This window comes from Spermophilus citellus (assembly GCF_964194105.1).
Source record: "Spermophilus citellus genome assembly, chromosome: 7".
In the NCBI taxonomy this organism is placed as follows: Eukaryota; Metazoa; Chordata; class Mammalia; order Rodentia; family Sciuridae; genus Spermophilus; species Spermophilus citellus.
The window spans coordinates 98,960,572-98,974,281 of NC_138188.1; the positions used below are offsets into that span (position 1 = coordinate 98,960,572).

At 36.7% G+C, this 13,710-nt stretch overlaps 1 protein-coding gene across 5 annotated transcripts in view; it reads right to left on the reverse strand.

Annotated features, from left to right (window-relative positions):
* The window catches only part of CCDC191 (coiled-coil domain containing 191), a 76,196-nt gene extending 62,614 nt beyond the window's left edge, over positions 1–13,582 (reverse strand). For 3 of the 5 annotated variants that reach the window (XM_081302224.1, XM_081302221.1, XM_081302220.1), the window contains exons 1-3: positions 13,447–13,582; positions 8,670–8,708; positions 2,714–2,855 (exon numbers count right to left, since the gene is read on the reverse strand). In XM_081302224.1, coding sequence (XP_081158350.1) covers positions 2,714–2,855; positions 8,670–8,708; positions 13,447–13,536 — 271 coding nt within the window. In that variant the 5' untranslated portion in view covers positions 13,537–13,582. Of the gene's footprint in view, positions 1–2,713; positions 2,856–8,669; positions 8,709–13,446 lie in introns of those variants that run through there. The other 2 variants (XM_081302222.1, XM_081302223.1) reach the window with 2 other exon arrangements.
* Between the last annotated feature and the right edge of the window lie 128 nt (positions 13,583–13,710).

A 13,710-nucleotide genomic window follows, 5' to 3' on the forward strand; every position in this document is an offset into this window, starting at 1 on the left:
GAATAGGAAGGAGAGGCCATTGAGGTAGGATGAAAATCAAGAGTGTGATATACTAAACACCAACTTCCATTTGAACTTGTTTCTTAATGATATTGAGAAGATCTTCTTAAAATACATAGGTATTGGAGTGAAATGTATTCCTTGGCATTGCTTTCATCATTTTTATCAGTATCAAACAGCTCATTTGTGCAGGGAATGAAGATTTTAAAAAAGAAAAGCTTTTGTATTACCTTCATTGCTATTATTATCCTTATCTCATAGCTCTTGGGGAATGGGGTATTTCTCTATTAATGTCAAAAGCATTTAATATAGATATAATAGGAAAAAAATCAGAGTTCAACAGCATCCCTCCTCCATCTTATCAGGAGTTTCATTTTCTATAGTTTTAGTTTCTTGTGCTCAACGATGGCCCAAAAATATTAAATGGACAATTCCAGAAATAATTGATAAGTTTTAAATGAACAGTGTTCTGAGCAGCATAATAAAGTCTTGTGCCATCCTGCTCCATCCCACCTAGGATGTAACTCATCCTTGTCCAGCATATCCACACTGGGTACACCACCTGCTTTTTAGTCACTTAGTTGCAATTTCACTTATCAGATTGCCTATCATGATACACAGTACTTGTGTTCAAGTAACTCCCAGGCAGTAGTCTAATGCTATGTCACAATGCCTATGTCATTCACCTTGCTTCACCTCATCACGTGGGCACGGTATCATCTCACCTTTTAAGAAGAGTGATTACTAGATAAGGTATTTTAAGAGATGGAGATCACATTCACACAACCTTCATTACAGTATAGCTATAATTGTTCTATTTTATTATTATTATTATTATTATTATTATTAATATATTACTGTCCCTAATTTATAAATTAAATATTATCATAAGTAGCATGCATAAGGTTCAGTACAATCTCCAGTTTCAGGCATACACTGGGGGGGAATCTTGGAATGTATCCCTTATGGATACAGAGGTAAGTAGGGGAGACTACCGTAGTAGAAACTAAGTGTAACAAAAATACTAGCAACAAAAACTGTTGGCTTTCAGAGGAAGGTAGAGAAAGGAGCAGATATTTATTGGGTAACTCTTGGGTATAATAAATTCAGGCATTTATGTGTATAATAGTTTATATATAAAAATAATTTGGATGTATCAAGGGCCATTCACTGGAAATTAAGGATTTACTATTAAGTACCCCTAAAAGAACAAAGAAAGGAAACTTCTCTTGGAGGATTAAGCTATAGAAACCCCCCATATTGAATCAGACACGGGGCTGGGAGGTTACTTGTAAGCAATTTCTCAAATGATGCTCCTCACAACACTAGTTCTTGTACAACACATTGTTGTAAAATATTTAGTTGATAGGAGGAGAAAAAATGAGTAAATCTTTGAACACCATGTTCTGTCCATAAACTACTACAGTGAATCACTAGTTTCTTAGGATATTAATAGCTAGTTCAGGATTAAAGGAGGTTTATGGGCTAGACAGTTTTTAACCATTGGACTTTGGGGAACCCTTAATAGGCTCACATATATTTTATATTCCTATTGGCAGAATGGGAGGCAGGTGGACAAGACACAGTCCTGCCAACTTCACAATCTCCTTTTTCTATGTCCAGTACTACTGTAACCACCTGAGAACAATCACTACTGTTGCTCACTCCAGACCACTGCAAAAGCCTTCCACTGATTACTTTTCTCCCTTGTTCATTCCATTCTTCATACATTTAAAAAACTATCCTAAAAGATCTTTGCCCCATTAAATCATACTCAATGAGATCTAAATTCTTTTCTGAGGCCTATAATGTCCTATGTGATTTGTATCTGCTCACTCCTTCAAGTTCATATCTGCTGGGAGGCTCCAGCCACACATGTCTTGCTTCAGTTCCTCACCTACACCAAGCCTGTCTGTACTTTAAGCTCCCAATGTGACCTTTCCCTCTGCCAGGGAAGCACTTTTTTTGCCATCGTGGCTCCTTGTTATTCAGGTCCAAACTTGACTGACTTTTCCCTTCCTAATGATTTGTTTGTCATTTTCTTTATTCTCACATTAGAATGTACACGCCATTACTTCCAGTGCCTAAAATCTTAGAGTAAGAATCATGTATATAGGTGTTGAGTAAATGAAGAAATAAACTAAACAGTTGAAGACATATACAATCCAAATGAAAAGCTGGCTTGTAGGGCATCATACTTGGACTTCCCACCTACCTCAGCAGTTTCTCCTTCACAGTAGCCTTCGCTAGTTCCTCCTGATCCCTCAGTCAGGAAGAACCAGTAAAGTACTTCCTCGGAGCATTATAAATTAGGATACCAAATTCCAAATGAAGGGAGCTTTGGGGGACTTTTGAGAGGTAGAGAAGTTAGGTTGGTTTTAGATCTCTTCATAAGGCACAAAATTGGTTTTATTACCTAGTGGCTGAATTATCAACAGAAGGCCACATCAGTGCCATAGGACGAATACAACATTTACCAGTTAACTATTAAAAATGCCTCTGAATGTGGCTATTTCTATTTCAGGAAACAAAATGGACTTTAAATATGCCCTTACATATAGTGATAGGGTTAATTTCAGAGTAAAATAGCTTCAAGGAAATAGAAAGAAACAAAAATTAGGAGCAAGAGTAAGAAAAGCTTTCAGTCTTTGACATGTATTATAGGATATGCTTGAAAACTGTTAACATCACAGCAAAAAATACATTCTCTCACCTTCTGTGTAGACTTCATCATGATCCACTGTTTGCTCAGATGTTTCCAAATCTATCATTTGGTCCTGAATCCTTCCAGGTAAATGCGAATTTCTGGCTGAAAATGCATTCAAAACTGCAAATTCTGAGGCTTTCTCCACTCTCTTCAGCATAACAGAAAACAGTCTATTAAGATGATAGTAACCTTGTTTGGGGTTAGACAACTTCTCTCTTACTCAACTGATTTTTCTACTCATTTCTCAGATTCTTTCATTTTTAAATTTTTGACAAAATTCTGAGGTTTATACATCTACACCAAATAATTTTTACTTTCATGTGTGACATTGAATTAATTGCAGCATTTTATCAAGATATGACAGATGGTCACAATGTTTATATAAAAAGTTATTTAAGCTTTAGATAACTTTTTTTAGGGCCTTAGTAATGAGATCCTGAGACCTGGATATTTTATTTTAAATAAAACATAATATTTTATTAGTTTTCCTACCACTGAGACTTGTGTATGAATATGGACCAGAGACAGAGTAACTACAATATCCTCAAATTATTGCTCCTGAAAGGAACCTACTATCATATATTAGGCAAATCACAGGTTCAATAAAATTGAGATAAATAGTATGAAGTCGTAGTCATCCAGAATATTTAACTAAACTGTGAGAGTTTAGTAAAAATAGGACCAAATTCATGGGTTTGGGGAAGGAAATGGTGGGTGGGCAAACTACCTTGGCATCTGGACTTATCTGCATAGTACAAAATAAGTTATTTTATAACTAACTCAAGACTTTCCCTCTTCCCAAGAACCTGCTTCCCCTATGCTTACTGTGCTCATAGTCTTCCAACTCAGGGAGTGATAACTTCTTTCTTTTAGTTCTTAAGGAGGAAAACTTAAGAGTCTTCCTTAAACCAAGCCCTACCCTCCTCCTCCTCTTCCTTCTTCTCTCTCTCTCTCTCCTTCCCTCCCGCTCTGTACCTCTCCTTTTCTCCTCCCTTCCCATCCTCAGACAATATGTCAAGAAAACTGTGGGCTTTATTTTCAAAATGTATTCACAATCTGACCCCTCCCCATTACCTGGGTCCAAGACACAACTCTCTGACAGATTTTCTAGAATAGCCTCTGACCACAGCAGTGAGTGATCATTTAAACTGAAAGCCATATCATGCCATAACACCACTCAAACCCCATCAATGGTTCCCTATCTCAATCAGAATAAAGTCAAATCCTTACAATGTGCTTCAATGTCCAGGGCCCTTTGGAAGCTCTCCAACCTCCCCCACCTACTCACTCTGCTTCACCCACACCAAGTGTGTTACCAGCTCAAGGCTTCTGTACTTAATCCCCTCTGCATGCACAACTCTCCCACACACATCCCTATGACTCCTTTGCTCAAACATCACCTTCTCAGTAAAGGCCCTCTCTACCCACCATATGTGAAATTGTAACCACCTTCCTCTTGCTCCCCTTCTTTATAGAGCTTTTTACTTTACACATATTTTCTCATGTATTGTCTCCTCCAAGTAGCATGCTGGCAGAGATCGTTTTCTCTTCCACATGTGTACCCCTAGCAACCAGAATAATGCTTGGCACTTAACAGGTGCCCAATAAATGTTTGCTGAAGGAATGAATTGACGAAAGATTAATTTTTAAAAGATGCACTTTCCCCTATTATATTTTCACCTGGCCTATTTTGAAAATAGCTTTTCCCCTTGCCCTGGGTGATGAAACTAGGAGTGCCTCTACAAAAACTTGCCAGGGGTTTAACTGTCTCATTCTCATGTTTCATGTATTAGGTTTAAATTAGAAGTCAAGGAATAAAATTTAAAAGTTGAGGGCAATTTGAAAAAAATGTGGAAAATAGAACTGTAGGAAAACCTATAAACCAGAAGAAAATGTGATTTCATCAGAGTTAAAGTTAAGGAAATATCATTCACTCCTTATAAGATCACTCTGTAGAGACCTGTTTGCCCCCATTATTTCTTTTACCAATTTATGTTGGTGGTATATGTACTTTATTGAATTTATAGTTGGTATAGTATTCCCCTTTAGGTTATTAAGACAGCAAGATAAATTTTACATATACTATATGTTTGTATATACATGTATATGCAAACATTGTACAAATAAATTAATCAACTTCAGTTTTTTTAAACTGATACCCACAAAAAATGAATGACAAAAACAGAGTTTTAGATCTGACTTAGTTCTTAAGGCTATGAATAAAATAAATAACTACATTTGATGTGACTTTTCATCTGGGTTGGAATTTGTGCACACTCTTAACAGAGGAAGGTAAAGAGCTTGGGAGATAAGGGAAGAAAGACTGTTCTTGGTACTAAAGAAAGTCTGGTAAAGGGAGTAAAGATAAATGTTTACTTGGCTTTAAGAAAGCAAATGCTTGGGATATCACTTAAAGATTTGTGTCATTGCCTACTAGATGATACTAAGGATTAGAAAAAAATCTGGTTTTTGTCTTAAAATATTACTTTTTTTTTTCAAAATAAATGTGCAAGAGTTAGGAGAGATCTATCCTATACTCCAATAAAACACACTGTGTCAAAGTAATATCTTATTCTTTCAGCAAGTCCAGATTGAAGACTAGCTCTGTTCCCAGTAGTATAATGGGTATTAAGGGGGAAATGAACATAGGTTTCTGTACTTTAAAAAGTTCATGTTTTTATTTTTGGTTCCATATGCCATGTGCACAATAAACAACAGTTCCAAAGCAAGACAGAGTGATTTAAAAGAGCCAAATACCTTCAAAAGTTTATTATTCAGTAGCTATGTTACATGTAAGCATGTGATCTGTAGAGGAACTGTCTCAGTTGTTCCTGCAATCTTATATGTGCATCTTGTGTCTGATGGATCATTATGGAAGAAAGAAATAGTAGCTTACATGTGGTCCTTCATTTCCTCAAGACTGGGTGGTACAAACACAAGTTTTCTAATATACCCCTATGTGTACATAGCATGCTCATTCAGAACAGTTTTGTACGTAATATATTTTTAAAGCACCCAATTCTCTTTTAATCCCCTTGTATAAAATCAAATCCTTGATACTGTATCAATAATTGTGAATACAAATGCCAAAAAATTTCTAAGGAAAAAAGTATTAAAGAATGGCATTATGTGGTTGAGATGAGTGAGGGGGTTTTGTTCACTAAGAGGGACATCTCAAGCTGAGCTGTAAGGGAATAATCAGGACTACCTCTCAGAGAGGACATACTCCAGGCTGAGCGATCAGCATGAGTCAAAGCAAAAGGAACCCCTACTTGATGGAGGGAAAGAAGAATGGCCTGACAGGAGCAGGAGTCACACAGAGTATCAGTACAGGGGCTGTTTCAGGTAAATGGATATTATAAGTTGATTGACAGACAGCCTTAAATGCCCATCTGGAATTTAGTTTCATATGATGGTACAAAAAGTCACTAAAGGCTCTAGAGTAGAAAATTGACCTGGTGAAAATGTTTAGAATGTTTAATCAGGTAGGAGAATGCACTGGAGTAAGATGAGTCAGTCTATCAACTTGAGATGAAGATAATTGTAAATCATGGCCTGTTGTATTTTGGGTGAGCTGCCATAGGATTCAGTACTAACCAAGCATCTTCTGGAATCTAAGTGATTTCAAGACTTCCCTGAGGATGACTCACTACTATCACAGCCTCAAGGTTTTCTAGGTCTTCTGCATTCCAACAGCCTTCCCTTTTATTCCACTTTAGCAACTCTCAGACAGTCACTCTGAACCATGTTGCACATTATTTTTCATTTCTTGATCCAAACTCTTGATAACCCCTCTCCAACAACAACCTCCAAACCAATTCCCTGCTTCACTCCCTGTACTCCCATGACATTGATAAGGACCTGATCAGTTGTTCCAAACTCCCTATTCCCCCTAATCTATGAATCTTCCCTTACTACTCAGCATGGCTATTCAGCTAATATCCTACAATATTCTCAAATCTCTGTTCCTTTGTATTTGCAACGAAAACCTCCAAGCCTGGATAATCTGATCTATCAATTTTGGGTACCATGAAAAATTATGGTTACTTTCTTCAGTCATGTCCATATTGCTGCTGAGAAATCTTCCTTTTCCTCTGAAGAGAGGCCTGTCTCAATCTTCTTGATCCTTCACACCCTTTCCATATATACCCCCTCCATCTGTGGAACAAAATCTCTGCTAATTTTAAAAGGGTAGTCCCCTCAAGTGGATTTGGAAGTCTTAGTTCCAGAGGTTAGAACTACTTGGGTTACACCCAGAGTTGGGATATATAGGGGGAAAAAATCAGAAAAGAAGAAACTGGACAGAGAGGTAGTAGGAGAAGCAGGATAAAACAGTGCTACAGAAAAGATAAAGTAAGAAAAAAGTCATAACTACCAAATGAAATTTGTAAAAATTTGAGGTCTATCAAGAGACTGCTGAATTTGGTCAGGAAGTAATTTATAATAACAGTTTTTGTGTAATGGAAACTGAACTAAGAAATGGAAACTGAAAGAAAATAATTGTGGACATGAGAGAAAAATACAAAGGCAAGGAGTCCAGACTATACATCTAAAGACATTAGATAAGAAAATAAAATCACTCAGCGATCAGAATGGACTGCAGGGTCAAGTAAGGACTTATTGATTTTTTTTCAGGATGGGAGATTTGAGGACATAATGGAAAAAAAGTCATTGCCGAAGTGATAGAGGAATGATACAAATCGGAGTCAAGCTGGCTGACAATTGTATGAAAGAGGAAAATGATATTGACAAGAGTAGCATTTTATCCTCCCAATTTAGTTAAATCTTTCTCTCTAGAAGAGAAGGTTACTAGCTGGTGACCAAGCCAGGCAGGGGCGTGGCACTGGGCCTGTCAACAGTGACACACAAGTTAGACTTACTAGATGTTAAATGGTCTTCTCAGAGGCCAAGTAGCCTTCATGATGGTGGAACTATTGTAGTTGTCTTCTGAGTCAGGCCTTCTGAAGTACTGAGGAAGTCTTCCCTAGTCCCATCTATATTAATGCCTCCCACCACATGCTTCCATTACATCTTTAACTTTCTACTCATCTTTAGGAAGGTTGTTTGTGTCCCAATGAACTATAAACTCTGCGTGGCCAAGGACTATACTTGCCCTGTATCCTGTTTCAGCTTCAGCATCAAACTCAGTGGACTAGTACTTAGTGGGCATTTAATAAATACCAGTCAAATAACTGAATGGATAAAATTATTACATCTGGCCTAGGTTCCATCTGCCCTGGTGCTCACAAGGCATGCCGATTTATATAAGTACTAACTCTTCAAAGTACTATTAAGCAGAAGGATATTTTCCCAGGAAAACAATGCATGATTTTGAACTATGAAGTACACAAATGAACTGATTAACAAGTTGACAACCCAACACTTAGAGACATGCACTTGATGTGGTTTAAAGGAACTTTCAACATACATGGTATCTAGATTCAAAAAAATACATCTCAGGACTAGAAGAGATCTCCCAGGATTTCTAAACCATGCTATCTCAGTAAATATTCAAACATATTCTTTAGTAGCCTAATAGTAAATGACCTTTCTGGGTCATTTAGGATCACTAAATTTTCGGATCCAAAACTAGACATTAGCAAATTCTTGTGATACTTAGCTTTCACCCACAAGTTCCCTGTGTTAATATAACTACAGTACAGTCTTGGCAGCATCTGAGGAAGATACAAGGCTTCTCCTCCCCTGCTCTTTTAATCTCCTTCATATGATACTCATGGCATTTGAAAGGGCATATCTATACATCTGTTTTCTAATTTTCATACTTCAATGCTTTCATGAGAAGCAACAGAGTAACAAAAAAAATACTAAAAAGTATAAAATTAAGGCAACATATATAACTACACAGAATAAAAATAGTCAAGCATGTACAAAGTATTTCTTTTCCATCTAATTATGCCTGAATCTCAATTCTCTTTCCATCCTAAGTTTGAAATATCCTTACCTTAATCCAGTGCTCCACATTGTCAGGGTCAAAAGCAGGCTGCAGGAAATATATATAGAATATTAATGCACTGCAATATCTTTATTAACTTGTTCATTTTATCTGTTTTTCTGACTAAAGCATGTGGAAATGTATCCTTTACTCTTTTTCCCCAAAGTATTTCATTGGAAAGTTCAGCACTGATTGACAATAAAAGAACAGAAATAACAGCACAGGAAGAGGTTTGAAGCCTTCTCTGGGACATTGTCTATTTTTTTATTTCTTGTCTATCCTACCTTGAGATTTGGATTTAATTTTTCTGGGTAAGGCCCAGATATCAGTATTTTTTTAAAGGTACCAGAGTTATGAGTCAAGATGTAAAAATGCTACATATAATATGTGCATAAGATCCAAACAAGTACTAATTAATTAGTCAGGCTGTCCGAGTAATTATCTGCTGGGAGAAGGGCATGATACTCTCCTTCCTCTTTTCAGGAATGGCCTGGAGACAGAGGCTTTCCTGACTTACTTATATCAGAGATATTGTTTGTCAATAAGAACTGGGGAATTGGGGTGAGCATTAATCATCTGACTTCTACTGTTCTACCAAGCAGAAAATAAGATGGAAAATAAATTAATTTCTACTCAGATCAGTCAGATATTAATCTAAAATTAGTAATCAGAACATAAGGATACCTCCTTTCTTTATTTTCTGTAACTCTCAGAAAGTTGCAAAAATCCCTGTGCTAGTCACTTAATAAGCATACATATTTGCTTTGCTAAAAATTCAGGTAGGTTTTAAAAATAAGGCTATATCTCCAATGTGATGCAATACTATTCAAAATATCAATGACATTCTTCACAGAACTAGAAAAAAACAGTCCTAAATTCATAGGGAAGAATAAAAGACCCAGAATGGTCAAAGCAATTTAGAGCAATAAGAGCAATTCTGAAGGCATCACAACACTTGATCTCAAATTATATTACAGAGTTATAGTAACAAAAACAGCATGGTACTGGCATAGAAACAGACATGTATACAAATGGAATAAAATAAAAGACACAGGGACAAGCAAACACAGATACAAACCCACATCTGATCCTTGACAAAGATGCCAAAAACATATATTAGAGAACAGACAGGCTTTTTAAAAAAATTTATTGAGAGAGAGAGAGAATTTTTTAATATTTTATTTTTTAATTTTTGGTGGAGACAACATCTTTATTTTATTTTATTTTTTATGGAGTGCTGAGGATCGAACCCAGCGCCCCACGCATGCCAGGCAAGCACATTACCGTTTGAGCCACATCCCCAGCCCCAGACAGCCTTTTTAAACAAATGCTGGGAAAACTAGATTTTCTTATGTAGAAGAATGAAACTTGACCCCTACTTCTCACCCTGCACAAAAGTCAACTCAAAGTGGATCAAAGACCTAGGAATTAGACAGAAACTGCAACTGCTAGAAGAAAACATAGGGTCAACACTCCAATATATAGGAACAGGTATCAACTTCCTTAATTGTACTATTGTTAAAGCTCAGAAAATAAATCATGAATTAATAAACAGAGTAGCATCAAATTAAAAGGCTTCTGCACAGGAAAAGAAACATGAAGAGAAAGCCCACATAATGGGAGAAAATCTTTGCCAACTAAGATTAATATCCAGAATTAGTAGCCAGAATATATAAAGAACTCAAAAAACTTAACACCAAAACAAACAAACAAGAACAACTTAAATAACCCAATCAATAAATGGATAAATGAACTAAACAGGTATTTCTCAAAAGAAGAAATACAAATGGCTAAAAATATATGAAACATGTTTAACACATTTAGCAATAAAGGAAATACAAATCAAAAGTACATTCAGATTTTATCTCAGAACAGTTAGAATGGCAATAATTTAACCCAGTGGCAGAGTGCTTGCCTCAAACATGTGAGGAACTGAGTTTGATTATCAGCACCACATGAAAATAAATAAACAAATATAGACATATGTCCATCAATAACTAAAAAAAAATTAAAGCTATATTTTAAAAAAATCTCAAGTTGATTCCAAGATTTATAAGCAAGAGACTTATAATACTAAAACCACATTTGTTACATATTTGAAAATTAAAAAAAAAGAAAAAGTCTGTATATATCATTTTGGAGTACCTATTTTCCAAGAGGGGATGAACTATTGGAGCTATTATAGAAAGAAAATCTCTGATGTTAAAACAATTTTAGCCCAAGAAAACTGTACAACAGAGAAACACATGTGGACTAAAAAGAATGCTGGAAAAATATTTGTTCCTTGTAGACAAGACTAGCAACAGACTGGGGGTAAAGTCACCATTTCAGTATATGCTAAAAATTCACTATCAGAACTGAGTCATATAGAAGCAAATAGTATATTGTTAAATGTACATATCATATTTAAAAGAGAGAAGGAATTTCATTCAAATGTGAAATTATGGAGTGTGATGGATATAAAGCAAAGCAACATACTGTGTCTACTATAAAGATTGAGATCACCATGAGCAAAGTTGAAACTATGCAGTGGGCAAGCACTGAACTGCCTATAACCAAAAAGGAAGAAAAAACAAAAGAACAAAAAGAAGATATTACCCATTGAATGGGGGTGGGGTGGGGTGGGTCTATTGCCTGTTTCAGAATTCCTAATGAACTGGTGAAATAATAGCTTAATGTTGTTGAATCAGAAATTTCAGTGTCATACTAGGTTTTTGTTATTAAAAGTCAAAGCCAAAAAAAAAAAAGAATACGGATAATGATAAATGATGGCAAGGATGTGAGGAAAGAGGAACACTCCTACAAGATTGTTCCTTGTAGAGATTGTAAATTAGTACATTCATTATGAAAATCAGATGGAGGTTCCTTAAAAGCCACCATTTGATCCAGCTAATACCATTCTTCTGGATTTATCCTAAAGTCAGCATACTATAGTGATACATGCATGGCCATATTTATAGCAGCACAATTCACAATATACAAGTTATGGAACCAACCTAGGTGTCCATCATGGATGAATGGCTAAAGAAAATGTGGTTATATACACAACAATGTTTTCACACAGTCATACAGAAGAATAAAATTGTCATTTGCAGGAAAATGGAAGGAACTGGAGAACATTACACTGGGAAAAATAAGCCAGACTCAAAGTCAAGGGTTATATGCTTTTTCTCATATGTGGAAGCTAGAGAGAAAAAAAGAGGTGGGAAGGATCTCATAAAAATAGAAGGAAGACCAGTAGAAGATGGGGATTAGTGGGAGGGAGGAGAGGAGAGAAAGGGGAAGTACAAGGAATGAAATAGACCAAATTATGCTATGTGCAGTTATGAATATATCACAATGAAGCCTACTATTATGTATAATTATAATTCACCAATAAAATATTAAAATAAATAATAACATTGCATAAAGAAAAAATAAGGATATATCTAAACTAGCATTCTGACTCATGGAAGTGGGAAAGGCATAACTTTCTTTCACTTATCTACACTTTACCTTATATCAAATTAATTAATGCAGTTTCATTGCTGAATTATTTTGTCACTGGAAGAGCTAATCCTATTAAAACCAAACTTCAAGGCACTCTTGTGTTTTTTTTTTTTAAATTTTTATCTTCTAGGCAGTAACAATAAGTGCTATCAGCAAAAGTTCCTCCCTATGGAGTCCTAAGAAATTGTCCCAAATTTTTACCTTTCATCATCAAGTCTATATTCATAAACTATTTTTGGATCCAATCTATTATGCAACTGATACATTGCAGTAGCAGCAGCCTCAGTTTCCAAGTCTCCCTAATGCTCCAGTCTATGCCCTCCAGTATCTGGAGCAAGATTTTCAACAAGTGAAATATGTCCAGTGCATTTAGTTGGTATATTTAGAATAAACCACAAGAACAAATGCCTGAGGCCCTCCCTCACAGAAGGCCACAAACTTGCAGGTTTTTTGCTTTTTTAAAGGAAAGTATAACTGAAGGGTGAAAATGCTCTGGAGCTGAAAGCTAAGAAGCCTCTCCATTTTAGTGGTCTCATTTACATTGAAGGATTTATTTTTGTGACTGTTAAAAGGTACCCTAAAAGGTATACACTGTGTGACTTTGTACATGTCACTTCTTTGTTTCAAGTTTGAAATGGGGTTATCATTTTTTGTTTGTGTCTTCAGGATCTAGTGCATCAAAAGAGAAGCAAGATGTAAAAGGATCTATTTTTGAATGGTGGTTGAATTTGGAAATTACCATGTGAATCAAGTATTGATGTAATTTAATAATGACTTGGACAACTTTGTTCATTTTAGATACTGTATGTAGGACGGAAAGCAGGGAGAGAAATAGACAAAAGCATTTAAACTTATGATCTCTCCCTTTCAATAAAGATCAGTTATTGCAGATTTGCACACAAAAAAAAATTTTAAAGAAAGAAAGACAAGAAAAGGAAGGAAATATGCAGGAAGGTTCCTGAAATTGGTGGCAGGGGAGGGGTGGGTGCCAAGGTCGCGAATTCTCTTCACCCTGATGCGCAGTAGCAGACCTCTCGGGTTTGAGAACATTAGATGGGAACAATTGTTCCCTGACGCTGTCCACCCAGATCCTAAAGTTCCTATACCCATTTCACTCAGACAGTGTGGATTCCAAGACAGTCAAGGCCAGGTAAGGCTGCCCCTGGGGGAAGTCGGAGGAAGCACAGGAAGGGTAGCGGCTGTTTCGGGACAGGGTAGCGGCGGTAGCGGCTATTTCGGGATTGGGCAGCATTTTGGGCGATCCCTGTCCCCCCACAAAGCTCCCGACTGGGATCACCTTGGGATTCGGCTTCCTTGTGAACTGTTTCCAGCGATTCACCCCCATCCTCTTCTTTGAGGTGGACTTTTCCTGGGTCGCCAGCAGCATTTTCCAGGTTCGGTCCCGGACCTCGGCCAAAGGTCCAACAACCACTCCTCAGTCCAAGCAGCTTCCGGGTCGCACTGGGAGTTGTAGTTCCTTCCGCTTTCAAAGACAGCAAGTGTGAACGCCGCCGAACTACCACTCCCAAGAGGCTCTGCGCAGGCGGAGCGCGTTCTCTCA